Source organism: Amblyraja radiata, chromosome 26, assembly GCF_010909765.2.
Source record: "Amblyraja radiata isolate CabotCenter1 chromosome 26, sAmbRad1.1.pri, whole genome shotgun sequence".
NCBI classification, from domain to species: domain Eukaryota; kingdom Metazoa; phylum Chordata; class Chondrichthyes; order Rajiformes; family Rajidae; genus Amblyraja; species Amblyraja radiata.
The window spans coordinates 18,823,186-18,851,024 of NC_045981.1; the positions used below are offsets into that span (position 1 = coordinate 18,823,186).

Sequence of the window (27,839 nt, forward strand, 5' to 3'; positions counted from 1 at the left end):
ATCAACTCAATATTATTTCCTGAAGCAATTACAATGGAAGAGATGCCAATACGATCAAAGCTCCATGCTCAGTTCTCAACCACTGTTTTCATTCATTAAAACATTTCAGGCACAATAAAACAGCACCAAAGATTTGTGCCTACAAAAATATATTTGTCACCAATTTGCTTTTATCATTTTCTTTGATGAAGTAGGCCTCGTTTTTCTTATTGCTACAATATCCCACAATTAGTGTGGTGTTAAAAAAAGCTGCAGATTATTAAAGGTGGCTCAGGAGTAGAGTTGCTGCCTTACAGCGCCAGAGACCCGGGTTTGATACTGACTATGGGTGCTTGTCATTACAGAGTTTGTATGTTCTCCACGTAACCTGCGTGTGTTTTCTCTGAGATCTTCTGTTTCTTCCCACATTCCAAAGGCGTACAAGTTTGTAGGTTAATTGGATTGGTGTAAATGCAAAATTATCCTTAGTGTGTGTGTAGGGCAGCATTAATGTGCAGAAATGGTTGGTGCGGACCTGTGTGCCAAAGGACCCGTTTCCTAACGGCACCTCTAAACTAAACACTAAATTAGTGGCATAATACAAGCATTTGCAATGAGGTTATCCGAGACCAAGACTGAAGGCTAGTGCAGGTCTGCACAACCTATGAACAATGCCTAGTAATGCTGTGCATTACTTTACTGTTCGAACGTATGACTGAGTGGCAATGAAAGAGGGCTTAATATTGAACAGTAAAATAGTCCACATCCTTGGCATTTCACTGTGTGCAGCTGTGAGTGAAGGTCTAGCCATATACTGGTAAAGGTCAACGATTTTTACTATTTTGCTACTTAATACAAAATGCTTTCTTGTCATATTGAATATGCGCCAGTTCTGGCTGTGGATGTTCCAGTTAATCAAGCTCTGTATTAAGTTAGTTAAATGGAAAGAGTACTATCATTAATATCTTCTACATGGCTCTGTGATTTCTGAACATATGAAATATGTTTTTTAGGGCTGTTCTTGCTATTTTCCTGCCATTTAGTTTCGTTTCGTTTATCGTCACGTGTACTGAGGTACAATGAAAAGCTTTTTGTTGCGTGCTAACCAGTCACGCACAGACTCTACATGATTACAATAGAGCTGTCCACAGTGCACAGATACGTGATAAAGGGAATAACGTTTAGTGCACGTTACAGTCCAATAATGTCTGATTAAACATAGTCCTCGGGTCTTCCATGTGGTAGATAGTATCTCAGGACCGCTCTCTACTTGGTGATAGGATGGTTCGGTTGTCTGATAACAGCTGGGAAGAAACTGCTCCTGAATCTGGAGGTGCGCGTTTTGACACTTCTGTGCCTCTGGTTCTGGCTCTGGTTGATTACTGCGCCAACACCTCATCAGTGGTTATCTCGCGCTGGTCGGAGTGAGTAGAGTAGTGATTAAATTTTGAAGTGGGCCTTTTTGACCAAGTTGAGGAGATCTAGTTGCTCAATCCCCTTTTTAAATGACTTAACATCGGGAGCAGCACGTGTGTTGGGTGGTAACATATTCCATTCCCTTATCGTCCTTGCGTACAGGGAATATTGGAAGCAAAGTTTATTGAAATTTGGCGAGTTGATGTAGGGACCGTTATTTTGTCTTGTTTCATGGCAGTTGGTGCTCTGGGATGACGGGAGATTTGATGGCGTGATTTTGTGAATCTCCTTGTAAATTGCAATAAGTCTTAGCCTGATTCTGCGGAGCTTTCGTGTATCCCATCCAAGAGAAGTCAGCATATTATTCACGCTTGATTTGCGCTTGTAGTCATTACATATAAAGCGGGCTGCTCAGCGTTGTACTTTCTCCTGGGTGATCTTGTTGTTGTTGTTGAAATGATCCCATACGGCTCCACAATACTCCAATTTGGGCCTGACCAAGGACTTGTAGGCATTCTCTTTGACGGATGTAGTACATGCGTGAAAATTTATTTTGAGTAGGCCGAGAGTTCTATTTGCTTTGTTGGACAGTTGACTAATATGCATCGCCCAACTTAAATCTTTGCTTAATTCGACTCCTAGATATGGGTGATAGTCGACAGCAAGCAATGTATGGCAATGTATGGCCTCTTGCCCGATGGGCGAGTGGAGAAGAGGCCAAGAGACTCGTCCTTGATTATGCCAAGGCAGTGTGAAGTGTAGATGGACTTTTGCTAAGCCAGTTCTTCACACAAGATTCTCAAAATGCTGACCGTGGAAAATGCCATTAGTGGTCTCCAATCAAATGTGCTTTAAAGTTGGTGCTCCCAGTTTTATGCAAACAAATACCATCATCTCCCTTTATAACTGAAGGTCTAATACTTTAGTTTTAGTTTAGAAATACAGCGCGGAAACAGGCCGTTCGGTCCACCAAGTCCGCGCCGACCAGTGATCACCATATACTAGCACTACCCTATGCACTTGGGACAATTTATTATTTTTACCAAAGCCAATTAACCTACAAACCTGTACGTCTTCGGAGCGTGAAAGGAAACTGGAGCACCTGGGGAAAACTCACATGATCACAGGGAAAACGTAAAATCTACATAAAGACAGCACCTGTAGTCGGGATCGAACCCAGGTCGCTGATGATGTAGGGCCACCATGCCGCCCTATTGTACTATGGTACAAGATAAATAAAGTACAAAGGTTATGGCTGATATCAGTTCCGGGTAGCGTTTGGCACTTTGAATTGTGCGTCAGTGAATCAAAGGCAAATTACTAATGGTGGGAGAACAACCTTTGTATTTCGGATCATGTACAGCAATCTCCTACATTAAGCTTACAATATGAAAATTTGCCGTCACCCGCACACCTCCGACAGCCCAAGTATACTGCACAAACTCTTTCCTCCTTATATTCGCAAATCACCTATCGGCAAGAGCCACAACAACTCCTCCAGCAGCAGGTCAAGTAATTAGACTCAATCCCCCAATTGTTACAGCAGATGGTGTCAGACACATCCCATGGTGTCACACCCGATATCAGACACGCCCCTGGAGACTGCCGAGGCCTGGGTTGTTTTCTTCAGCACTATTCCTGCAGAGGAACCTGATTATGATGGTTCACGGACCAGAAAACGCCATTGTGGATGTACAACTGGACATAGACTCATTGTTTTCCATGTCAGCTCTCATACACTTGTACTGCTCTGGCATAGCTGGAAGAAGTTGGATCAGGCGGTTGTAAAGCACACCTGTCCTCGGGCACTCTCAGTTCAACCAGGTTTTAATAGCACGGTAGGGGGACTCCCTAAGCAGATCCCAGCTGATGTCGAGAGCCTGACTCGGGCAGATCCGCTCAGATGTGTTCTCATCTGCTCTCCTTCGGGGCTTTCCACACAACTTCTCCGCACCAGAGTACCTGAGCCCAAGCTCACAGCTCTCGTCTAAGCATCTTCCACACCAGCCATCTTGGAGTCATAGTCTTACAACGTGAAAACAGTCCTTTTGGACCAACTTGCCCACACTGGCTAACCTGTCCCATCGACACTAGTCCCATCTGCCTGCATTTGACCTATACACCTCTACACCCGTCTTATCCATGTACCCGTCTAAATGCTTCTTAAAAGTTGCCTCAACTACCTCCTCCAGCAGCTCGTTCCATACACCCACCACTCTTTGCATGAAAAGGTTACCCCTCAGGTTCATATTAAATCTTCCCCCTCACCTTAAACCTATGTCCTCTGGTTCTCGATTCCCATACACTGGGCAAGAGACTCTGCGCGTCTACCCGATCTATTCCTCTCATGATTTTGTACATCTTCTTTCCTCTCGGCACCAATCGGCCAAACTCACTCCACGCACCTAGGCATCAACTGCTCCACTTATCCCCACAACACCCATTGATTGCAAGGGCCGGTAAGAAAAACCATGGGTCTTACCTTCCACACCCTCAAGGTCGGCTGGAGGAGGCATTCCCGGGGCACAAAGGTTGAAGAGTCTAGGACCAGAGGCCATACCATCAGAATAAAAGGACGTACCTTTAGAAAGGAGATGAGGAGGAATTTCTTTAGTCAGAGGATGGTGAATCACAGACGACTGTGGCAGCCATGTTAATGGATATTTTTTACGGTGGAGATTGGTAGATTATTGATTAGTACGGGCGTCAGGAATTATCGGGAGAAGGCAGGAGAATGGGACTGAGAGGGAATGATAGTTTAAGTATGATTGAATGGCAGAGTAGACTTGATGGGCCGAATGGCCTAATTCTGCTCCTATAACTGATGAAGATGGTCAGGCAAGGAGAAGGAAGACGGTTCATGGTTGCCCCGTTAAATGCTTCCCCTCTTGAGGGAAGCTGGAAGAGAGAAGGAGGAGCAAGATTAAGACTCACCAGTGTTAGGTGGATACAGGTGAGGGGGGGGGGTTTGATAGTCAGATGGTTGGACAAAGACCAGAAATGCAAATACAAAAGATCTGTGATAAGGAAAGAAGAGGTGTGAATTGTGAAGCCCGAGGAAGGAATATTAGTCGAAGAGGGAAGGCGGGGAAAAATGCTTGCGAGTTCAAGGGGGACACAGGGAAGGGGGGGGTCCTTCGTTTTTAACCTTAGTTCCATTCCAACAGAGAGAAGCAATGGATTAAGTGGGGAAAAAAACTTTGAGGAGCATGCTTTATCTCTCAGCTTTACCTTAGATCTGTGCCTGCCCTGTCCACGATGGGATTGTTCTAAGACTTATCAAAGATCAATATTGTTTGAGTGAGATTAACATTGTGGTTTGGAAACACAGCAGCAAAGGGATTCCCTCTCTCCAAATTCAAAAGCCTACAGTTCATCCAACCTTCCTCGTGCTATACACAACTATTAGACTATGCCTCAACCCACAGTGTAAACAATGGGCGTTAAGCATTGGAGAAAACAGTGCACAACAAATGGCACTTCACCAAGCATCGTCAATCCTCTCTTTGTTTCGAGTGGAGAGAAGCACTGTACTGCTCCAGAGCTGGTGAGCAATGCAGACAAAAATGCTTTCTCTTTCGCTGAATCTCAGGGTCTCTTTGTGGCTAGAAATTTCACGTCGCATGAAAACGTGCATTAAACATGTGCTGCAAGGGGGCCCAGCCTCTATTAGTGTGGACCACACCTCCTCCAACCACATCGACTCTATCCGTTGTTTGGGCTTGTGGAAACAGGCTCTTTGGCCCACCGAGTCCGCGCTGACCAGGGATCATCTCGTACACTAGCCCTATCCTACACACACTCGGGACAATTGCAATTAACAGAAGCCAATTACCTACAAACCTGTACGTCTTTGGAGTGTGGGAGGAAATTGGAGCACCCGGGGAAAATCCACGCGGTCACAGGGACCGTGTACACACTCCGTACAGGCAAGCACCTGTAGTCAGGATCGAACACGGGTCTCTGGTGTTGCAAGGCAGCAACTCAGCTGCCGTGCCACCCCTCAGTGTGGACTTCCTATATATCGGCAAGGCCAAGCGCAGAGTGGACGATGGTTAGGCTCAACACCTACGCTCAGTCCACCTTGGACTAAATGATCTCCTGGTTGCCAAACATTTTAACTCCCCTACCCATACCGACCTTTCTGACATGTCCTGGGCCTCCTCCATTGTCAGAGTGAGGCCAAACACAAGTTGGAGGAACAGCACCTCATATTTTGCTTGGGCAGCTGACAAACCAGCGGTGTGAATATTGATTTCTCTAACTTTAAGCAAACACTGCATCCCCTCTCTCTCTCTCTCTCTCCTTCCCTCCCCTACCCCAGTCATCCTGCTAGTTTCACTGCTTGTATCACTTCTTCCACAGCCAACAATGAACCATTGTGATCTCCACCTTTCTTTGGCCATTGGTGCCGGCTCAGATTTGTTCTGTACCTTGTCACACCTCTAGTTTCTCTCAGTCTGAAGAAGGCTTGCGAGCCGAAACATCACCCATTCATTTTCTCCAGAGATGCTGCCTGACCCACTGAGTTATTCCAAAGCTGACTGATTTGCCTGGTATTTGGATATAAGGAGCAATGCATGGCAGTGGATATGACTGTGTACAACGGCGCTTCATTTCAGGAGATGAGCACAAGTAGCTTAACTTTACCTGAGCAGCGATGCTGCCAAGGTTGGCGTCTAAAGAGCCAGGTAGACAAAGGGACTGGACAGTCCTTTTCTCCCAGCTCTCAAAATGTACTGGAAAGAACTGCAGACGCTGGTTTCTACCAAAGGTAGACACAAAGTGCCGGAGTAACTCAGTGAGTCAGGCAGCATCCTTGGAGAAAAAGGATAGGTCGGGACCTTTTTAGTCGGGACCCATCCTTAGACTTTCTCGCCCTTCCTTCCTCTCCAGAGATGCTGCCTGACCTGCTGAGTTACTCCAGCACTTTGTGTCTCTCCCAGCTGACATGACAGAGGTGAACACCGAGGGAGAGAAGCAAAGTGTTTGCTCACTTCCTCAATCATCACTACCCGCAAAATAAAACGTGTAAGACCACAGCAGGAAACCGTTGAGAACTCTGGGGTCGATCGCTAGATTGAAATTACATAAAGTGCTGGTGTAACTCAATGGGTCAGGAGGCAGAGGACATGGATGGGCGGTTCAGGTCAGGACTATTAGTTAGTTAATTAGTTTTGTTTATTGTCTCATGTACTGACCTATGGGCCAAACGCGGGTAGGAGGAACTATTGTGGACGGGGCATCTCGGTCAGAATGATCAAGTTGGGCCGAAAGGCTTGTTTCCTTGACCCTACAACACTGCTGTTGTTATGTATATAACAGAGAAAATCATTCAAAAACTTCAGATAAAGATTTGTGTTGAACTGTGTAGAAAGGAACTGCAGATGCTAGTTTACACCAGAGACACATAATGCTGGAGTAACTCAGCTGGGACAAGCAGCATCTCTGGATAGAAGGAATGGATGACATTTCAGATCGAGGCCCTTCTTCAGACCTGTGTCAGTTCATGGGAAACGTCTTTGATAACAGGGCATTTAGGTACGCCGCTTTTTAATATTACTCTTCTCTCCAGCACTGCAGGTGTCAAATCCTGCGCGTTTGTACTCACTTAATTGCGCAAACTACACCTTTGAACTTGGATGATAAAGAAACAGCAATTATGTGCGATCTGTTTTGTCAGGTTTGGGCTGGGAAATGATTGCTCACTATTCAGAGTTCATTTCTATCCAAGTAAACTGACCCCAGGCTGCCAGCAATGCTTGGCTGATGCTAGCCTGCCGTATGACACAGAACTATGCCAAGAAAAGACAGGTGAGTTTCGCTTTCTCAAGAACCGCATAGCCTGATTTGCTGTATTGTCTTCTAAACAGTTGAAATATTTAACCTGTTTTCCCAGCCTTCATCTTGCGGTTTTTGAGAGAAAAATGGGAAGATGTAAATGCCACTAGACTCCCTCGTCCCGTCATCCCAGTGTAAGGTCCCTGCTCCCCAACCACTGAGGTTACGATCCTAAAACCACGCACCAGGTTTTTATGCAAAACATTTGTTTTCATTTGGGCGTTTATCTGATATAATATCCATTCAACATCAACAATTAACGGAAAGTCACGACTCACCACAGAAAGTATGATTATGGCTGAACATCAATGGTTTTAGACAAACTCAGCATGGACATTAAAGCGGGGATTCTCGATAGGTTCTTGATGAGCAAAGATGTCAAGGGTTATGGGAAGAGGACAGGAGAATAGGGTGGAGAGGGTGAAATAATTCAGCTACGAACAAAAGACAGAGTGGACGCGATGGGTTGAACGGCCTAATTCTGCTCCTGTACTTTGTCAACATGAACTCCCGCTGAAAAACAGCGGCAATTTTTCCGCTTAAATTTTACAACATTTTTATTCCTTATTCTTCATGGAATATGTAACCTCATCAACAAAAGGGCCCCATGTTTTCTCTCCCTCTACCTCCCCAATTGTTCTCAGCTATCTGCATTAGTCAGAGTCATAGAGTCATATAGCACAGAAACTGGCCCTTCAGCACAATTTGCCCACACCGACCAAGGTGCTCAATCTACATTGGTCCCACCTGTCTGTGTTTGGCCCGTGGCCCTCTAAACCTTTCCTGCCCATGTGCCTGTCCAAATGTATTTTAAAATGTCATTATTGGTTTTCTCATCACAATTTGTCCATACTACAGACTAGATGCATCAACTATTGCTATGATCCATAGGCTGTATGCATGCCATAATTGCCAAAATACTAAGCTATAACCTGTACTAAAGTCAGTTTTGTTGGGTGAGAGGGGAACATCAGCCTGGCGTAAGTCACCATGTCCAAGGTAAAAGGATACAATAAAATGTTCGCATCCAGAATACATACAGTTTCGGAGTTCAATTATCAAGCTCATGCCAAAATTATTTCACAAATCCATGATTTTAAAAAAATCACCAACAGCTTCAGCATTTGATTCTAATTCAGCTTTACATGGGGGGGGGGGGTAGTAGAGGGGGGTTGAAAGACAGAAAGATGCATATCAGTGAGTTTGTCTGAGGTTCTGGAATTCATATTTTGTCCTATATTGAACCTTCCACAATCATCAAGAAGGGACTCGACCCAAAACGACACCCATCCTTTTCCGAACTCCAGTTCACTCCCCCACCCCTTCTACTTTCAGTCTGAAGAAGGGCACCGATCCGAAGAAGGGCACTCCCCCACCCTTTTTCTCCACAGATGCTGGCTGATCCGTTGAGTTACTCCAGCACTTTGTGTCTATCTTCGGTGTAAACCAGCCTCTACACATCTCTAAAGTCCTGCCTACATAATAAATTATGGGAAAGTCACTCCCCATCTTCGTTCGTTAACTGCTTGTTGTCAATGCTGCTCCCACTGGGTGTGACACTGTACAGTTGCAATTACAATCTGTCCCACACATATTGAAATGGAATGAGGACATTAGACTGCCACAGAATGCAACTGAATAAGTTTTAGTCACACTGGGCGATTTCCAAAATATATACTACATAAGGGGCAAAATAAATTAGCAAATGAATGGCATATTATTGATTTCTCTGCCATGTTAAATTAAGAATGTGGGCCCTTTCTATTCCAGGCACATCCCTGAAGATTCAGGAAGAATTAAAAATTCATCAGGAACACCTGTTTTAACCAGCCCAGTCCCTTTCAACTAGAATCGTAATATTCATTAATACATAAAGGTTTCGGATTTGCACTTTATTCAGAAGCCTCCTTCTACTGTATGCATTTCATAACTGTTACCCAGCCCCTTGTCCATAATTACTGCAGCACGGCATGCCATTTGTAATAGGGATGTCAGTGCCACAAGTTGTTATTAAAGCGGTAAAGACCACAAATTAAATCAATTAAGTGCACGTTCGTAAAATACTAATTAGTAACATGTTTGAAACTGCATTATCTCTTGCTTACGACCCTTCAAGGACATCTGAAACTAGATGCCATAAAATAAAATTATAATTCAAAGAATGTTTGGAAAATGAATGAGTTTATCAACATTTGTCTTGCTTTGAATATAATGGATGCCGGGACAGTCATTACTCTGACTTCATTTTTAGTTTAGTTTTGATTAGTCTGGATACAGCATGGAACGTAGCCCTTCGGCCCACTGAGTTCTGTGTGGACTATCGATCACCTGTTCACACTAGTCCTATGTTATCCCAATTTCGCGTCCACTCTCTGCACACAAAGGGCAATTTTAAAGAGGCAAATTAACCTACAAACTGCACGTCTTTGGGATGTGGGATGAAACCAAAAGACCCAGAGGAAACCCACGTAATCACAGGGAGAATGTGCAAACTCCACACAGACAATACCCGAATTCAGGATCAAACTTAGATCTCTGGCACAATAAGGCAGCAACTCTACCAGCTGTGCCACCCTTCTGTAAATTATTACTATTAATGGCTCTACAAATATAGTTGAACAAGCATTAACGTTTCCTTCAAACAAGTCAGTTGTTTCATATCTGTTCTATCAAACCAATATTACCATCAGCTACTCCAGCTACTCCAGCTAATCAATGTTTGTGTAATAATATGTAATTAAGTTTGGGTATTTTTAGTTCTTCAGCTGATAATACTTACTTTTTCATTGCCTATTGAAGAGAACTTTGCATTACATAAAACTCTATTTCTATATCTTGGTAGCTCCTCTTGTACAAAAGCATTCCGACAAAATAGATATTCTAATAACACGACGTTATCATTGAGATCGAGAAATTGCTTCTTAATCTCAGTATGTTCACATCAAATTGATTTACTTTTAACATACATGTTAGTGGCATTCATTAGACTTTTAGATAGGCATATGGATGCAGAGGAAATGTACATTAAATGTAATAAAATGTCCCCAGAAGGCAGAGAAGACCATGACCAAATAAAATGGCTGCCGAGCTTGATCAAAGTATTCAAAATATCAACTTTTCCTCCAGTTACTGGTCCACAAAGACAGTATTTGGTTCACACACTTGCTGTCTGAATTTAGACATCTTGGGCCATTTTATGACATTAAGTGCGTTTCATGATTGGAAAGTGTTGTTGGATACAGACTGGATGGATTTTGAGTACAAACTTCATGCACTCTGTAACAAATAGCATCACAGTTGTTGCAGACACAAATGCACCAGCCTGAAGAAGGATCACGACCTGCAACATCGCCTATCCATACACTTGCAGACTTGCTGCCTGACCCACTGAGGTGTTCCACCACTTTGTGTTCTATGCCAGGTTCCAACATCTGCAGTTCCTTGTGCCTACATCATAGTGCAATCTTTATTTAGTTCAACACTGATCCTCCCACTTTATTGTAAATTACGATCACCCTGCACTGGATCCTACAGATAAATGTCACACAAACACAGGGTAACTAGCTTCCTGTGTTTGCTAAAGTTATACACTCTTTTGGTTTGCAGTTTGGGGGTGGCACAGTGGTAGAGTTGCTGCCTTTCAGCGCCAGAGACCTGGGTTTGATCCTGACTACGGTGCCGTCTGTATGGAGTTTGTACCTTCACCCTGTGACCTGTGTGGGTTTTCTCCGGGTGCTCCGGTTTCCTCCCACATTCGATACGTACAGGTTTGTAGGTTAATTGGCTTCTGTAAATTGTAAATGGGTAGGATAGTGATGTACGAGATGATGGCTGGTCGGTTTGAACTCAGTAGGCTGAAGAGCCTATTTCCATGCTGAATATTGAAAGTCTAAAGACAGTTAAAGCAAAACAAAATTCCTCGAGTTTTACACACAGTGAGAAATATATTATCTGGAAATACTTTCCAGATGAACTCTCCCACCCAGGCTGAGTACTGGGATTTCCATAATGTTGGGAGGAAGTGGAGGACAGTCAATTATTCACGCTTCACAAAATTATTCTAAATATGACTTAACTTGCAAAGTTGAAGCTGGGAACTGCTCCAGAACAAATCGGCAAATTCCCCCTGAACTACAACCTAGTCTAGACCATGCTGAGGGATAGGACAGTCAAGGAACTGCGGATTCTGGAATCTTGAGCAAAACACACAAAGTGCTGGGGCAACTCAGGGGGGCCGGCAGCATCTCTGAAGGACATGGATAGGTGAGGTTTCTGGTCGGAAGGTTCTCGACCTGAAATGTTCTCTAGAGATGCTGGCTGCCCCGATGAGTTACTCCAGCACTCTGCGTTTTGGTTAACGAATAGGACCTGTTCACTGGTTGCGAAAAAGGAGGACATTGCCAGACGGGCATGAATAGACTTCCTAACAACATGGGGAAAAATCTTGGGATGGTGAACCACTGGAGGCCCATGTTACAACAGTTTCATTGTTTCACTCACCCATGGAATGGACAAGGGAAAATAACCACAGCTGCTTCCCCTCCACTGCCAATTGCGACACAGTCTCATCGAACATCTTCCTTTTTAACTACATTTCAATAGGCAGGAATGCTTTAAGTCCTGAGTGCAGAGTATCTTTTGAGAATTTTTAATTGGAAAATATTAGACCCAAGAATGCAAATCTGGCAGAATTCGAATTCTCAATACAGGTCCACCACCGTTTTTCCAGCAACTGGTTGTCTCTAGTCCCTCCTTTAATCCGGACAAATTCCCTAGTGTGTAAGATCAGGTACAGAAATTGCTATCAAAATATGGGGGGGGGGGAAACCGGGGAACAGGGGGGACACAATGTTTTGGCAGCCGTGTGTGCATGCGCACAATCACACACACACACGAGGCTTCGGAGGCTTCAGCAGTGGGCCCTGTGAAAAGTATTTACAGCTCAATCCAGCGCTAAATGCAGCTCAACTCTGCCTGTCTCGCCAGGTTAACCTACAGCCCTGCCTGGACTGACAGGACACCAGCCTGGAGTCGTGGAGCTAGCACTGCTTCTCCACGCTGGCTGTAAACCTGGGCCATATTTCCCGTAAGTCCACGAAGGGCTGTAGGTTAACCTGGTGGGACAGGCAGAGTTGAGCTGGGTTTAGCGCTGCTTCTCTGCGCTGGCTGTGGGCCTGGGGGCACCGCCCCCATCTGACTCCCGATGTCTCTGGCCACCACCAGGCGTGGTGGGGGGGGGGGCACTCAGGTGGGGACGGGGATGGTCCAGTGGCGGTTCGGCAGCGATTGCAGCGCCGGAGAGCTGGGATCGATCCTGGCTGCTGATGAGGCACAGGTCTATGTCCAGGGCGGCCGAGAGTGTTTTGGCACGTCTCCCTCCTCCAATCACTGCGCTCTATCCTCACCTACCCCCCTACTTCCGCCTCTGACCGACACCTCCCTTCTCCAATGATCGCGCTGTCCGCCCCCATTGCCTGCTGACCGACGTCTCTCTCGTCGAATCGGCGCCCTCGATCAGCAGTCCCACCCCCACTGTCACGCGGAAAGCGGAGATTTCATCAGGTTTTAAAATCCGGATTACAAAAAATGGGGGGATCGACCCCCACCTCTCAAAACGGGGGGGGGGGGGGACATGTCCCCCCCCTGGCCCCCGCAGGATTTCCACCCCCTGTGTAGGATATTGCGAGTGTACGGGGTGATAGCTGGTTGATGCGGACTCAGTGGGCCAGCTTCCGCACTGTATCTCTAAACTAAAATAAACTAATTGCCATTGTGGGCTTTAAAGGGTTAATACAGCTCACAGCAGTCGCAGTGAATGCTAATAACTTCCTCTGGACCCATGCAGCTTTAAGAGTCTGAGAATAATTCACTATGGAAGTTCGGAAGTGATCTGAGTTTAGAGGATGCACTGCCAACTATCGCCCACATCAGGCCTAGTGCCTGCCGAATAGCAACGAGATGATTCTACCGGATGTGGTTTACATTCCTACACCTACAGACACAGCAGTCTCCACACCTGGCCGCGCTGTCTTCAGGCTACAATTTGAAGGCCAGCTCTTTCTTTCTCGTGCCAGCTCCTGACAGCTCTTGGAGGCAGCACATGACTCAGCATTATAAAGCTGGAAAGCAGAGCTCCCTAACCAGCCTCCGCTGTTAACCATCTCACTGCTGCTACATTCGATTTCGTCTGATAAACCTTTGTATTCTCTTGGGGAAAAAAAAATCTTGTGTTGCACGAGGCACCCAGGAGAAGACATTTGTCTTTGGACTCAGCCGCTGAACAGGTGAGAGAGAGTGTTTGGTTTTAGGTTTAATTTCATTATTGTCTAAGGTACAGTGAGAAGTGTAGGAAGGAACTGCAGGTGCTGGTTTAAACCGCAGATAGACACAGAAGAAGGTCTTGTCCTGAAACGTCACCTATTCCGTTACTCCAGACCCGCTGAGTTACTCCAGCAACTTTTTGTGTCTATCTTCGGTGCAGTGATAGGCTTTGTTTTGCATGCTATGAATCAGATCAGATAATCTAAAACATAAACACAATCAAATCCAACTCAAGTACATTAGCGAGAGCAAAGGCAAAGACACAGAGTGCAGAATATCATTCTCAGTATTGTAGCACATTAGTACTGTAGGTAAAGTGCAATGTCCACAATGGGGTGGAGGAAGTGTAGAGGAAGGTATTCTACATTCCGCTTGATTTTCACTGCAATGATTCCTTGGCCAGGCGCTACGATGTAATTCCATTTATCATTCTACATCCGCACATTCAACCCACCAGTTTAGTTTATTATTGCCAAGTGTACTGAGGTACAGTGAGAAACTTTTGTTGGAGTGCTGCCCAGTCAAAGTAAATACTACACACGATTCCAATCGAGCCATCCACAGTATACTGATAAAGAATGAAGGGCACTATATTTAGTACAACCGTTTCACTGGAATCAAATGTAAGGAGTTGCATGCCATAGGCAGTTGATATTTACACAAGCATTTACTGCTGGTGACCTCAAAGATGATTATTTTTCCCATTCCCAAAACGTTTGTCCATGTCGTCATATCTATTATCCCGCAATGTCCCCTCTATCAGCAACCAGTGAACAGAGTCCTATCATGTACGATGGCATTTGTTGACTGTCTCCCTCCCCCCCCCCCCCCATCTCAGCACTCAGACTGGGCCACCGAGCAGCACGGTGGCGCAGCGGTAGAGATGCTGCCTTACAGCGCCAGAGACCCGGGATCGATCCCGGCCACGGGTGCTGTCTATACGGAGTTTGTCTGTTCTCCCTGAGACCGCGTGGGTTTCCTTCCACAATGCAAAGAAGTACACGTTTGTAAGTTAATTGGCTTTGGTAAATTCGTAAATTGTCCCAAGTGTGTACGATAATGCTAGTGTTCGGAGATCGCTGGTCAGCACAGACCCAGTGGGCCGAAGGGCCTGTTTCCATGCAGTATTTCTAAACTAAACTGTTAATCTGGGAAGTATTTGCCACTGTGGAAAGTACTTCTCACTATGTGTAAAACTCAGGGAATGTTGTTTGCTTTAACTGTCACCGAAACCAATGACATTTCAGTGAAAGAATTTCTAACTTTACAAAACACAGGAAGTTGGTTTCCCCGAGTGTGTGTGTGTAGTTCCATAACAGACCACTATTCAAGTCTCACAAATTAGTTGTGAGACGTATAAAAGATGAATCCTTGCCAGACGAGTGGTCTGATTCCCACGCAAAGCAAATTGTTTAAGAAATTATTTAAAATACCCTGTAACTAATAACTTACAAACACTAAATTCAAAAACAGAATTGATCAAATAAGTACGATGAATGAAGGAATTGCAGATGCTGACCCATTCCTTCTCGCCAGAGATGCTGCCTCCAGCACTTTGTGTCTATCTTTGATCAACTGATCATTATGATTCTCCAGTAACACCAGAAAGTTGTACACAATCCCACTCCACTAGATATCAAGTACGATCAAACCCAGCATTTAATCCGGATGCCACCACAGTATATTTGCCTGGGTGAAAGGGTCAGAATGAATTAATACATTTGCTTAATGAGGGGGAATAAACAGAGTCGTACAGCACAGAACTTCAACCCAGCTTGCCCATGCTGACCAAGGTGCTCCACCTGCCCGCATTTGGCCCATACCCCCCCCTCCCCCTAAACCTTTCCTATCCATGCACCTGTCCAAATGTCTTTTAAATGCTGTTATAGTTTCTGCCTCAACTATCTCCTCTGGCAGTTCATTCCATACACCCATCACCTTTTGTGTAAAAAAAGTTGCCCCTCCGATTTAATCTTTCCCCTCACCTTAAACCTATGTCTTCTAGCTGCGCCCTTATCAACCTTTTTGGTTATAATCTTTCTGAAAGGGTTGTCATTTTCTTTTTGTTTTAAGATATTTCTTTTAGATATTTGAATGGAACTGACTGTGGCCTAGTGTCAGTCAGGTAAAAAATGTTCCACTTCACATTTTAACTGTGGTGGCACAGTGGCACAGTGTAGAGCTGCTGCCTTACAACACCAGGGACCCGGGTTCGATCCTGACTATGGGTGCTGTGGATGTGTGTCTCTGATGTTGCCAACTGCCTTTTTAAGACAGCAATTCTTGTGGATCCCTTCGCTGGTGGGGAGGTTAGAACCCGTGATGGACTGGGCAGTGTTCACGCACAGTTTTATTGAGAACAGAGTTGCATTTGAACAGAGAGGTACGTTTTTCAGAGCATCTTCAAATGGGGGCAGAGACAGGAAGATGTTTAAGCTGGGAACATCAGAGGATTGGACTATTGTAACTGAAAGACACATGTGGTAGAATTTAAATTTAAAATCAAATTTGTAGAGAGTGGAATTATTTGAGCAGTGTTCTCATAAGGTTGTAGGGTTGAAGCAGATTGCAGACAAACTGAAAGTTCTTGACTAAAATCATTAATTTTATATCAAGGACCAGCCTCTGCCAGAAAGGAATTTATGAGGAACCTAGTAAAAGAAAGTCTAGCTCTGCAGTAAATTGTGCCATGCACAAAAAACATTGCAACTTTCACCAAAAGATGTGAGAATAATCAGATATCCCTGGCCTATGGTTCAATGATTTAATGGATCATTATTGGCACATATGCAATCAAACATTACGTAGTGAAATCCATTTTGCATATAACGCCAGTGGCATATGTGGCGCCATTTTATCGAGTTCAAAGTCCAGATTCCCGTTTGTTCGTTCTACCGAGAAGCTCCCAATGTGTGGAAGAAACAAGAAACTTTAGTTTAGTGTAGAGATACAGCGCGGAAACAGTCCCTTCGACCCATGGAGCCCGCACCGAGCAGCGATCCCTGCACATTAACACTATCCCACACACACTAGGGATAATTTACACTTATACTAAGCCAATTAATCTACAAACCTGTTTGTCTTTGGAGTGTGGGAGGAAACCGAAGATTTCGGAGAAAGCGCGCACGGGTACGGGGAGAAAGTACAAACTCCGTACGGACAGCACCCATGGTCAAGATCGAACCAGGATCTACTGGGGCTGTAAGGAAGCAACTCTACTGCTGCGCCACTCTGCTGCCCCGTGGGAGAAACAAGTTATGTGGACGAAACCAGAAACTATGTGCAGAAAGAATGAAAATAAAGGAAGAATTGGAAATATCACCACAAGTCGTCGTCAATCTGGAGATATTCTGTTAGTGTGTCCAGGATACAAGACAATATCCCTCTTTATGATCGCCTACTTTTTGTTGGGGGAGGTGGAGGTTTATTTGGGCTGCCCTGGCAGCCTAGGAAAGAAAGCTGTCATCTTAAATATACATACTTCTTCAAATGTGTACCGCAAAGAATAGATCAGGTTTTTAAAAACATGAATATTGGATTCTTCACATTATTACAGTATGTGTGTTCAATTACAAAATTGAAATCAGGTTTTTCTTGGGTTGAGAATTTCATGCCCAAATACCGATTCATTCACGAGTTTCTGAGAATTGCTTTTAACCTGCCAATTCCTTCGTTCCGCGATCCATAAAAATACACAGAAACATACGATATGAAAAATGAGTTGTGCAGGTAATGCAGTTCTATATGCAATGTATTGTGGGAGGAAAAGGTGGTCACGCCATTTTGTAACGCACAACTCCAGCCTGCAGTTTGAGTTACAGGCCACGACAGCGGAGGTTTTATAAACCACCAGTTGCTCTTGTGAAGGAAGGAACTGCAGATGCTAGTTTAAACCGAAGATAGACACAAAACGCTGGAGTAACTCAGCGGGTCAATCAGCATCTCTGGAGAAAAGGAATAAGCGATGTTTCGGGTTGGGGAAGAAGGATCTTGACCAGAAACGTCACCTATTCCTTTTATCCAGAGATGCTGGCTGACCCACTGAGTTACTCCAGCTTTGTGTGTCTATCTTTTGTTGCTCCTGAGTTTTGTGCTGAACCTATTTAATCTACAGCATTACAAAACAAAACTGTTGGCAGTTGCCTGATTTTTAATTGATCTGCTGATTGGAGATACTTATGTCCATCAGGTAAATTTTACCTGAGGAATTTTTGGTAAATTGATCAATAACTCGATGGGAAAAATGAGTGAGTGAGTGAGCGCGCACGCGCGTTTGTGTGAGAAAAGTTAGAAATCGAACAGAGGAGATGTTGATGATCTGACAGGAAGAGATGTAAATTGAAAAATTGAAATGGTGGACAAAAAAAAAGGATGAAAAAGCATAAAATAGTTAGAACTGCGAGATACCAGATAGCCTGATTTTCTATATTGAGATGTGTAAAATTATAGTCCAAAGCAAAATATCACCAAAAAAAGGATTTTGTGTTCAAGCTTTTTGTGTCTAATATTCCCTTGAATGACACATTGATTAACACAACCAAGGCTGGGCAATGTTCACTCGCTAATGTAAAATATGAAATTAATAATTAATAATAACTCAGTCTATGGCCTATATGTTGTAATAAAAGCATGGGTAGTGGCAACTAATGGTTCCAAACATTATGGGAATAGAGATTCCTGATGCATCATAGTGTTTTAAGAACTTGAAATGACTTTCACTGAAGTAAACAAATGGATGAAAGCAGATGCAGGCAAGAGAGTAATGGTGAGGGTGAGCTGTGTGTGTGGGGGGGGGGGGGTTGGAATAATAACACATGGGCGGCAGTGGCACAGCTGCTGCCTCAGTGCCAGTGACGGGTTTAATCCTGACCTCAGGTGCTGTCTGTGTAGAGTTTGCATGCTCTCCTTGCGACCTCGTGAGGTTCTTTCGGATACTCTGGTTTTCTCCCACATCCCAAAGAGATGCGGTTTGTAGATTAATTATACTCAGAGGAGAGAGGTTGGAGTGTAAGGGTGTGCCCAGTGGAGGTGGGGTGCAGGGGCTTTGTAGCCAGTTCCACCGCAAGGCTCCTGAGGGAAATAGGAGTCAAAGGGCAGGCACAAAGAAGGGCAATAAAATAACTTGCCAATGCCGCCGAATGGAGCAGTCACTGGCTGTGGCTGAAGAGGAAAGATGCTGTGTGGGCTACCACGTGACCATCTAGAGGCTAACAATAAGACACACACCCAGGTCGGATTAACCTGCAGTGGGCCTGCCTCGACTGAGGGTGTCTTGTGATAAAAGGCCGAAACACCCAGTGACGTTGAGGTACACAACTGAAGATGTGTCTGATTGTTAGCAAATTCACCTAGTGGTCATACCAAGAATGTCAATTGTAGCGAATATTAGGGATTGTAACATCCAGTCCTACTAATCAATCTGAAAAAAAAATGTCCCTAATGTGAGAAAGTGGAATAACAGAGAAGTAATGTGAACAGGTGATTGATGATCAGTATGGACTCAGTGGGTGGAAGGTCCTTTATCCGTGCTGCATCTATAAACAATAAGGAAGTGCCGTGGGTTAAATAAAGCCTAATGTGATATCATCTATTCTTTTTCCCCAGAGATGCTGCCTGACCAGTTGAGTTACTCCAGCTGTCCGTGTCTGGCTTCGGTATAAACCAGCATCTGCCATTCTTTCCTACACACTGGTGTGAGTGCAGCAAGTTGGTGGTATCCTTCCTTCTCCTGATGTAGGACACCCATCCCTCACTAGATCCCTTCCTCCAGTCTCTCCCTTGGTCTGGAAGCCATACTTTAACCTGCTGACACAAGCAACAGTACTTTGGTATTTTGTGGAGGTGGTGCCCACATACAGTAAAGAAAGTGTCCCACTCCAAGCAATTTCAGGCCATGTGGGATCTGCCAGTGTGGCCATGACTACGAGTTGAAACTAGGTGTTCAAATAGCGTAATTTTCTTGGCACACTTCCATGTTCTCATGAGCTTTGAGTAAAGTAGTTCCCGTATTACCCTTTAAGTTGATCGATTTAGACAAGAGTGGAGGGAATGTACTGCCTGAGTTACGTTTTACTCAGAGCCGTGGACATTGCAGAAACGTGATTAGAAGTGCAAGTGTTAAACACACATTATAGTGATGTATGCTTTCTGCTTCAATGGATTAGAATTTCAGACACACACACACACACACACACACACACACACACACACACACACACACACACACACACACACACACACACACACACACACACACACACACAAAAAAACTATTCCATCTTTCATTTGCCATGTGTGACCACGAAGGTTTGTTTATGTATTTCAAATGTTATAACTTTGCATTCTTCCTCTCTAATATGAGTGGGCTCAGCAGTAGGTTTGCTGCCTTACAGCGCCAGTGACTCGCCTTCCATCCTGACTGCGGGTGCTGTCTGTACGGGGTCTGTATATTCTCCCCGTGACCTCTTGGGTTTTCTCCAGGACCTCCGATTTCCACCCACACTCCAAAGATATACAGGCTTGTAGGGTAATTAGCTAGGTCAAATTGTAAATTGTCCCTGGTGTGTGTATGATGCGGGGAACGCACACCTCCAGATTCAGGGACAGTTTCTTCCCAGCTGTTATCAAGCAACTGAACCATCCTCTCACCAACTAGAGAGCAGTCCTGCACTACCATCTTCCTCATTTGAGACTCTTGGACTATCTTTCATCGGACTTTATCTTGCATTAAATGTTATTCCCTTTATTCTATATCTGCACACTTTATTTATTTATTTATTTATTTATTTGATTCTTTATTTCAAACAGAATAAAAGAATAAAAAGCAAGTGTGAAACAGCATACAAAAAACAAAACAAGAATATTTATAAAGTGTCATAAACAATATCTATAAATAAATGAAATCGTATGTGTCCGAAAAGGAGCAGGAAGAAGCCAAAGCTTATTAATTCCCACCCCTTATTCAACTGCTTATAATTATCTTATACAAATTTAGCAGCTATATGTACACCATATGTACACCAGCAGCTATATGTACACCAAATTATTTACACTTTGAATGGCTTGATTGTGATCATGTGTATTATTCCCGCTGACTGGATCACCTGCAATAAGAAAGCTTTTCACTGCAACTTGCTACACGTGACAATAAACTATACTTAACTAAAACTATTCCTGGGCCTCTACAGCTGATCCACTGGGCCACAGATTTAACATCCGAACTAACTAAACAAAATAACATGGTATAAAAGTATGAAGAGAATCAAGCAGAGAAGGATATCTGACGGGTTAGAGGTGGGAGAAAAACTGTACAAGGAGTAGGCGAGAACTGAAATGGCAGGGAGATGGTTGTACAGGGAACGTGAGCTAAAGATTCAGATTGAAATGTTACTTCCTACTGCCGACTCCCAAGTGCCGATAAAGATTCAAACTGTCAGTCAGAATGATACAGTCACAATGTGTGTGGAGTTTCTCTGTTCTCCCTGTGACCGCGTGGGTTTTCCCGGTTTTCCCACCACATCCCAAAGACGTGCGGGTTTGTAGGTTAATTGGGCCTCTCCCAAAATTGCACTTAATGTGGATGAGAAAGTGGGATAATTATAGAGCTTGTGCAAACTGGTGATCGATGGTCAGCCTGGATTTGGTGGGGCCGAAGGGCCTGTTTCCATGCTATATCTCTCAACTAAACTAAACTATTGGAGACACGAGGAACTGTAGGTGCTGGTGAACAAAAAAAGATGCAAAGTGCTGGGGTAAGTCAACGGGTCAGGGAGCATCTCTGGAGAACATGGCGAGGTGATTGTGGAAAACTGGAAGATGTATCTTCTGTATCTCTCGTTTCCCTTTCCCCTGACTCTCAGTGTGAAGAAGTGTTTTGACCCGAAACGTCACCTGGCCCTTTTCTCCAGAGAGGCTGCCTGTCCCGCTGAGTGGCTCCAGCTTTTTGTGGCTATTTTCTCAAGTTGTCTTCAACGCCATTCGGTAAGGGAATCCTACTCCGGTGCTGAGAGTATTTTCTATTGTAGAAATGTCTAAACCCATAGGGCTGTGCTTTTTTTTTTCCATGATAATGTCCAAGACTTGCAGCTATTCTAATGGGAACATTCACGGTTCAGACAGAGTGATTCCAGATTCTTAGATCAGTGAGATGTCTCAGGAAGCCCTGTTCCCACAGTGTTTAAAACCATTTAGCCTCTGCGGGGACAGGCGCTGTGAGTTGTATGATTTTTAACGATGGTGCATAGATCGAGCCAAACATTTATTTATTACATTGCAGGAAAACTTTGGGTCATTTTAACAGTGGCTGGAGACTTCAGGGAATGCTGGGCTTAACTAATGATCTTCACAGGTTGGTATAGTATTTCAGCGGGTTGGTATTTGAATATTATTCCTCTTGGTGGAGCCAGCAAAATGTTGAAAGGGAAGGTCTGGAGAGATGCCAGACAAGAGGTGGGATTCGGTGAGAGCTAATCAGGGTGGGCGGAGGTTTGGGAAAACGGTCATGAAGCCAACTGTGTGTATTTGTGCAAATATGTGTCTGGAGTGAGAGCAACTGTGGGAATATGCGTGGGAGCACAGTGCAGGAATGTGAGTGTGGGACTGTGAGTGTATTGCTGGTGTGGGAGAGCGAGGGTGTCTGGTGCAGGCCTGGTGTAAGTATATTGGTGTGTGATGTATGGGTGGGGGTGAATGTCTGGGGTGAGAGTGTGAGTGTCTGGTGAGTGTGAGTGTCAGAGAATTAGTATCTGTAACGTGGGACCTTGAGTCCGAGACTAGTGTAAGAGTGAGAGTCTGCGTCTGCTGTTGATGTGCAAGTGTGTGTGCAGCATATGGGTGTGAGTGTGTGTGGTGTATGGGTGTGAGCGCGTGTGGTGCATGTGTGCGTGTAATGTATGTTTGAGTGTGTTCAGTGTATGAGTGTATGTGCAGTGTATCAATGTGGCAGTGTGTGCGCAGTATGTGCAGTGTATCAGTGTGTGCAGTGTATCAGTATGTGTAGTGTGCAATGTATGCTTGATTGTATGCGTGTGTGTGCGCACAATGTACGCGTGTGTGTGCGCGCAGTGTATCATTGTGTGCAGTGTATCACTTTGTGCAGTGTATCACTGTGTGCAGTGTATCATTGTGTGCAGTGTATCACTGTGTGCAGTGTGCAAGCACTTGCGTGCCATGTATGCTTGAGTGTGTGCAGTGTAAGAGTGTGATTGTGTTTGCCGTGTATCAGCGTGTGTGCGAGTGCTTGTGTGTGCGAGTGCATGAGTGCGAGTGTGTGCGAGTGTGCGAGTGCGTGTGTGCGATTGTGTGCGAGTGCATGAGTGCGAGTGCTTGTGTGTGCGAGTGTGTGCGAGTTTGTGTGTGCATGTGCGTATGCGTATGTATCAGCGTGTGCATGTGTGCAGTGTATCAGCGTGTGTGCGAGTGCTTGTGTGTGCGATTGCGTGAGTGCGAGTGTGTGCGAGTGCATGAGTGCGAGTGTGTGCGAGTGCGAGTGCGAGTGTGTGCGAGTGCGAGTGCGAGTGTGTGCGAGTGCGTGAGTGCGAGTGTGCGAGTGTGTGCGAGTACGAGTGTGTGAGTGTGCACGAGTGCGTTAGTGCGAGTGTGTGTGTGTGTGAGTGTGTGCGAGTGCGAGTGCGTGAGTGCGCGTGTGTGCGAGTGTGTGCGAGTTTGTGTGTGCATGTGCGTATGCGTATGTATCAGCGTGTGCATGTGTGCAGTGTATCAGCGTGTGTGCGCGCGCAGTGTATGGAGGGTGAGTGTGTGCGTGCCGTGTGTGAATGCAGTGTGTGAGTGCAGTGTATGGATGCAAGTGTGTGCAGTGAGTGAGTGAGACCTATAGGCCTGTTCCACTTCGGCGATTTTTTTCGGTGACTGCCGGCAACTATCGTAGTCATAGCCGGTCGCTGAAAAACCGGCAACTGGACCCCCCTACGACAATGTCTACAACAACCTACCACCTAGTCGACGTCAAGCTACGGCAAGCTGCCGACAACTGGCGACCCATTAGAACGTCCACCTACGACCACACCTACGACAATCTATGTCCACCCGCGACAAGCTACAACAAGGTACGACAATTCAGTCGCCATTACCTGTCGCCAGTTGACGTAGGTTGATGTAGGTAGTCGCCAATGGAATTCACCGAAGTCAGCACCTGCGACAACCTACGTCATCCTGGTGACAACCTACGACAGTCCCTACGTCATCCTGGTGACAACCTACGACAGTCCCTACGTCAGGCTACGTTCTTTGGCGTCAAGCCTACTGTCGCCGAAAAGTTTTGAACATTTCAAAATCCAGCATCGACCAGAAAAACGCTACGATTCTTTGGGCGACTGAGGAGACTTATACAGGCGACACCCCAGCGGCTTTGTGGCGACAGCCTAAAAAATTGGATAAGTGGGACAGGAACATAAGGGAGTAAGCACATAAATGTGTTCCTGATACAGAGTGGCAGAGCTTGCCTGGTGCTAGACTGCGAGGGTGCCTGGTTTAAGAACATTAATTAATCTATTTAATTTTTAGATCAGTTCATTGAAGGAAATCCAACAGTCTTTGCTCATTCCTAATTTCCATTTAGAATATGAGGGTAAGATAAACCTTTAAGGAGTTAAACTCAGTGAAGATAACCGAGTAGCAAAATACAACACAGAAGGGAACCTGCCAGTGCTCACGTTCCCATGTTAGGCACAAAAAGCTGGAGTAACTCAGCGGGACAGGCAGTATCTCTGGAGGGAAGGAATGGGCTATATTTCAGGTCGAGATCCTGAAGAACAGTCAGTGATACACTGCATACACAGATACACTGCACAAACACACATACCCCGAAGAAGGGTCTCGACCCGAGACGTCACCCATTCCTTCTCTTCAGAGGTGCTGCCTGACCCGCTGAGTTACTCCAGCATTACGTGTCTATCTTCGGTGTAAACCTGCAACTGCAGTTCCTTCCTACACATGTTCCCATGAACCTGATGCCCTTGTCCTTATGGTGGTCGAGCCACTGGGTTTGGGAGATGCTGTCGGAGAAGCGTGTACAAAATCATGAGAGGAACAGATCGGGTACACGCACAGAGTCTCTTGCCTAGAGTAGGGGAATCGAGAGCCAGAGGACATGGGTTTAAGATGAGGGGGGAAGATTTGATAGGAATCTGAGGGGTAACTTTGTCACGCAAAGGGTGGTAGGTGTATGGAATGTGTGCCGGGGGAGGTAGTTGAGGCAGGTACTATCACAACATTTAAGAAATATTTAGACAAGTACATGGATAGGGCAGGGATTAGAGGGATATGGGCCAAACCCAGGCAGGTGGGACGAGTAGAGACGGGACATGTTAACCTGTTTTCACACTGCCTGGGCAAATAGCTGCAGGGCACTTTGTACCCTGTGGTGCAACAGTGCTGCTCTATAGGTTGATGGTGAGGGAATTAATATTTAGGGGAGATGATGGGGTGGCAATTAATCAGGCTGCTCTGTCCACGATGCCGGCAAATTTCTTGACAGTTGTTGACACTGAATTTATTCGAGCAAGTGAATAATCTTCCGTCATACTCCTGAGGTGCCTTGTGGATGATGGATAGGGCCTCACTGTGTCAGGAAGTGAGCACACTATACCCAGCCTCTGATCTGCTGTTGCAGCCACTGTATTTATGTGCCTGGTTCAGTTGTGTTTCTGGACAATGGTGACCCCAAGGATATTGAAGGGAGGGGGTGCAATGACTGAATGTCAAGTGGAAGTGGTTCGATGCCGTTGTTGGCCTTCACGAAGCGTGCTTGTAGAGCAAATGTTACTTGCCACTTAGTGGCCCATGCTTGAATGATATCCATGTCTTGATGCATACAGGCCCGCTTGCTTCATCTTCCTTCTCGGCGGCCCCATCACCGGGCCCCCCCCCCTTTGTTCTCTGCCGTCCCCCGCCAGGTAGCTCTCGGCGGTCCCTCCCTGCTCTCAGCAGAGTTATGTGTAATTTACAAATAGTATGTATGTGTTGTTGTGCTGTCTGAGTTTATGTGCCCATGATGCTGCTGCTGCTGCTGCTGCTGCAGCAACCAAGAATGTCATTGCGTCTACACCTTACTGTACTTATGCAGAAGACAATTAACTTGACTTGGCATAAGTGATTGGGGAGTAAGCACAGGTAGATCGCACTCTTGATAACACCTTGCATCACTGCAGATGACTGAGATAGGGTGGTAATTAGCTAGATTGTATTTGTCTGTATTTGGGAACAGAACATAGCTGGGCACTTTATCACATTGAATAAAATATGCAATGTTGCAACTTTACAGCTTGGCTGGTTCTGGAAGTATGTCTTTAGGATTATAACTATTAGAAGTTGCTTTCTAAAGGTTTAAAAATGAACCATTCTTTATGCGTGGAACACTGCTCAACAATTACCTCTCAGTTTAGTTTAGAGATACAGTGCGGAAACAGGTCCTTCGGCCCACCGAGCCCGCGCCCACCAGCGATCCCTGTACACTAGCATTATCCCACACAATAGGGACAAGTTACATTTCTTACCAAAGCCTACACACTAGAGACAATTTACAATTTTTATTGAAGCCAATTAACCTACATACCTGTATGTCTTTGGAGTGTGGGTGGAAAGCAGAGCACACGGAGAATACCCACGAGGTCACAGGGAGAACGTGCAAAAGTCTGTACAAACAGCACCCGTGGTCAGGATCAAACCCAGGTCTCTGGTGCTGTAAGGCAGCAACTCTACCGCTGGGCCACCGTGCAGCTCCAAAACATCTCTTAGTGTTTATTATTTACAAATACTCTACCCTTTCATCTTTCACCATTGTTCCTCATCTGCTCTTGGAATCTTTTCAAAAGCCATGTACAATGTTTTATTTTGTTGTCTATTTCTGCTGCTTCTATTCTGCCATAAATAATACACTTCCTCTCCTGCCAAATCTGTCCTATCATTCAGTTGCTGTGACAACTGTTCTTCATCTCAACACCTGTTCCTATCCTTCTGCCACAGAGCAGTTAAGAAACAAAATGCTAATAAAGGCAAAAGAGGTATTGGGGGAAAAAGGATTCAGAGCCCATGTGGAATAGGGGAAAGGGAGAGTAGCAAAGAGAGGGAAAGGTGAGCAAGGTATTGGAACAAGGAAGGAAAACATACAAAGTGACCGATACATCTGGAAAAAAAACCATGCCACCACTGGGAGAACGCACAAACTCTATACCGACAGCACCAGCACCCGCAGTCAGGATCGAACCCGGGTCTCTGGCGCTGTAAGGCAGCAGCTCTACCGCCGCGCCACCGCGCCGCCCCTTCTGTCCACTTCTGTCCTCAAGAGAAGAACAAAGAGAAAAACTATAGAGGTCTGGAGATGAATAGCTGCAAGGAAGAAATGAGCCCGCATTGAAATGACAAGGGTTCCTATAAGAGGATTGAAATGACAAGGATTCCTGAAACAGGCTCTAAAACAAAAATGGTAAAACTCTACCTGAAGCATATGGCCAAATCAGCACTAAGGGCTCGCATTCAACAAGTATATATAGTTTAGTTTAGAGATACAGCATGGAAACAGGCCCTTCGGCCCATCGAGTCCATGCCGACCAGCAACCCCCGCACATTAACACTATCCTACACACACTGGGGATAATTTACACATAAACCAAGCCAATTTACCTACAAACCTGTACGTCTCTGTAGTGTGGGGGGGAAACCGAGGTTCTCGGGGAAAACCCACGCTGTCACGGGGAGGGAGTACAAATTCTGTACAGACTCCGTAGTCAGGATCGAACCCGGGTCTCCGGTGCTGCGCCACCGTGCTGCCCATTTGACGAAGGTTGTGACATTCGGATGCCCCACCCAGACCGCTCGCTACTTTAGACTGACATCCGATTGCTCACACCTCATCTCCTGCAGGCAGCCAAACCAAGTTTTGAGAAGTCGACAGCACGGTAACAAAAGTTGCACTCGCGCAAGCCGCAGCAATCGGGAGATAAGCAACAAGATCAGGAGGCTCATGTCAAAGATGGATAAACCTGACAGGTCTATATTTAAAATGTCACTCAGGTCTTCCTTTTCTTTAAGAATCACTTTCATCTACTGAGCTCCTATTTACAATGAATGGCACCTTGACTCCCAGTCTAGCTGGTGGGAATGGGATCATTTGACATGCTATTTGTATGGATGACAACCACTACTTGCATCCGTAAATTCTATAAGATTCATTGGCACGAACATGCCAACAGAATGCGAATGAGCTCATTTCAGCATAAACCTGAGATCAAGCACAATCAGGAACGCTTCAGAGTGTCCTATAAATC

The 27,839-nt window shown here is 45.2% G+C and overlaps 1 protein-coding gene across 8 annotated transcripts in view; it reads right to left on the minus strand.

Annotated features, from left to right (window-relative positions):
- bahcc1 (BAH domain and coiled-coil containing 1) overlaps positions 1 to 27,839 on the minus strand; it is a 275,446-nt gene that overhangs the window by 216,157 nt on the left and 31,450 nt on the right. Inside the window, exon 1 of one of the 8 annotated variants that reach the window (XM_033044375.1) lies at positions 3,878 to 3,972. The exons of the other annotated variants lie outside the window; for them this stretch is intronic. Coding sequence (XP_032900266.1) covers positions 3,878 to 3,953 — 76 coding nt within the window. The 5' untranslated portion in view covers positions 3,954 to 3,972. Of the gene's footprint in view, positions 1 to 3,877; positions 3,973 to 27,839 lie in introns of those variants that run through there. 8 annotated transcript variants of the gene reach the window in all.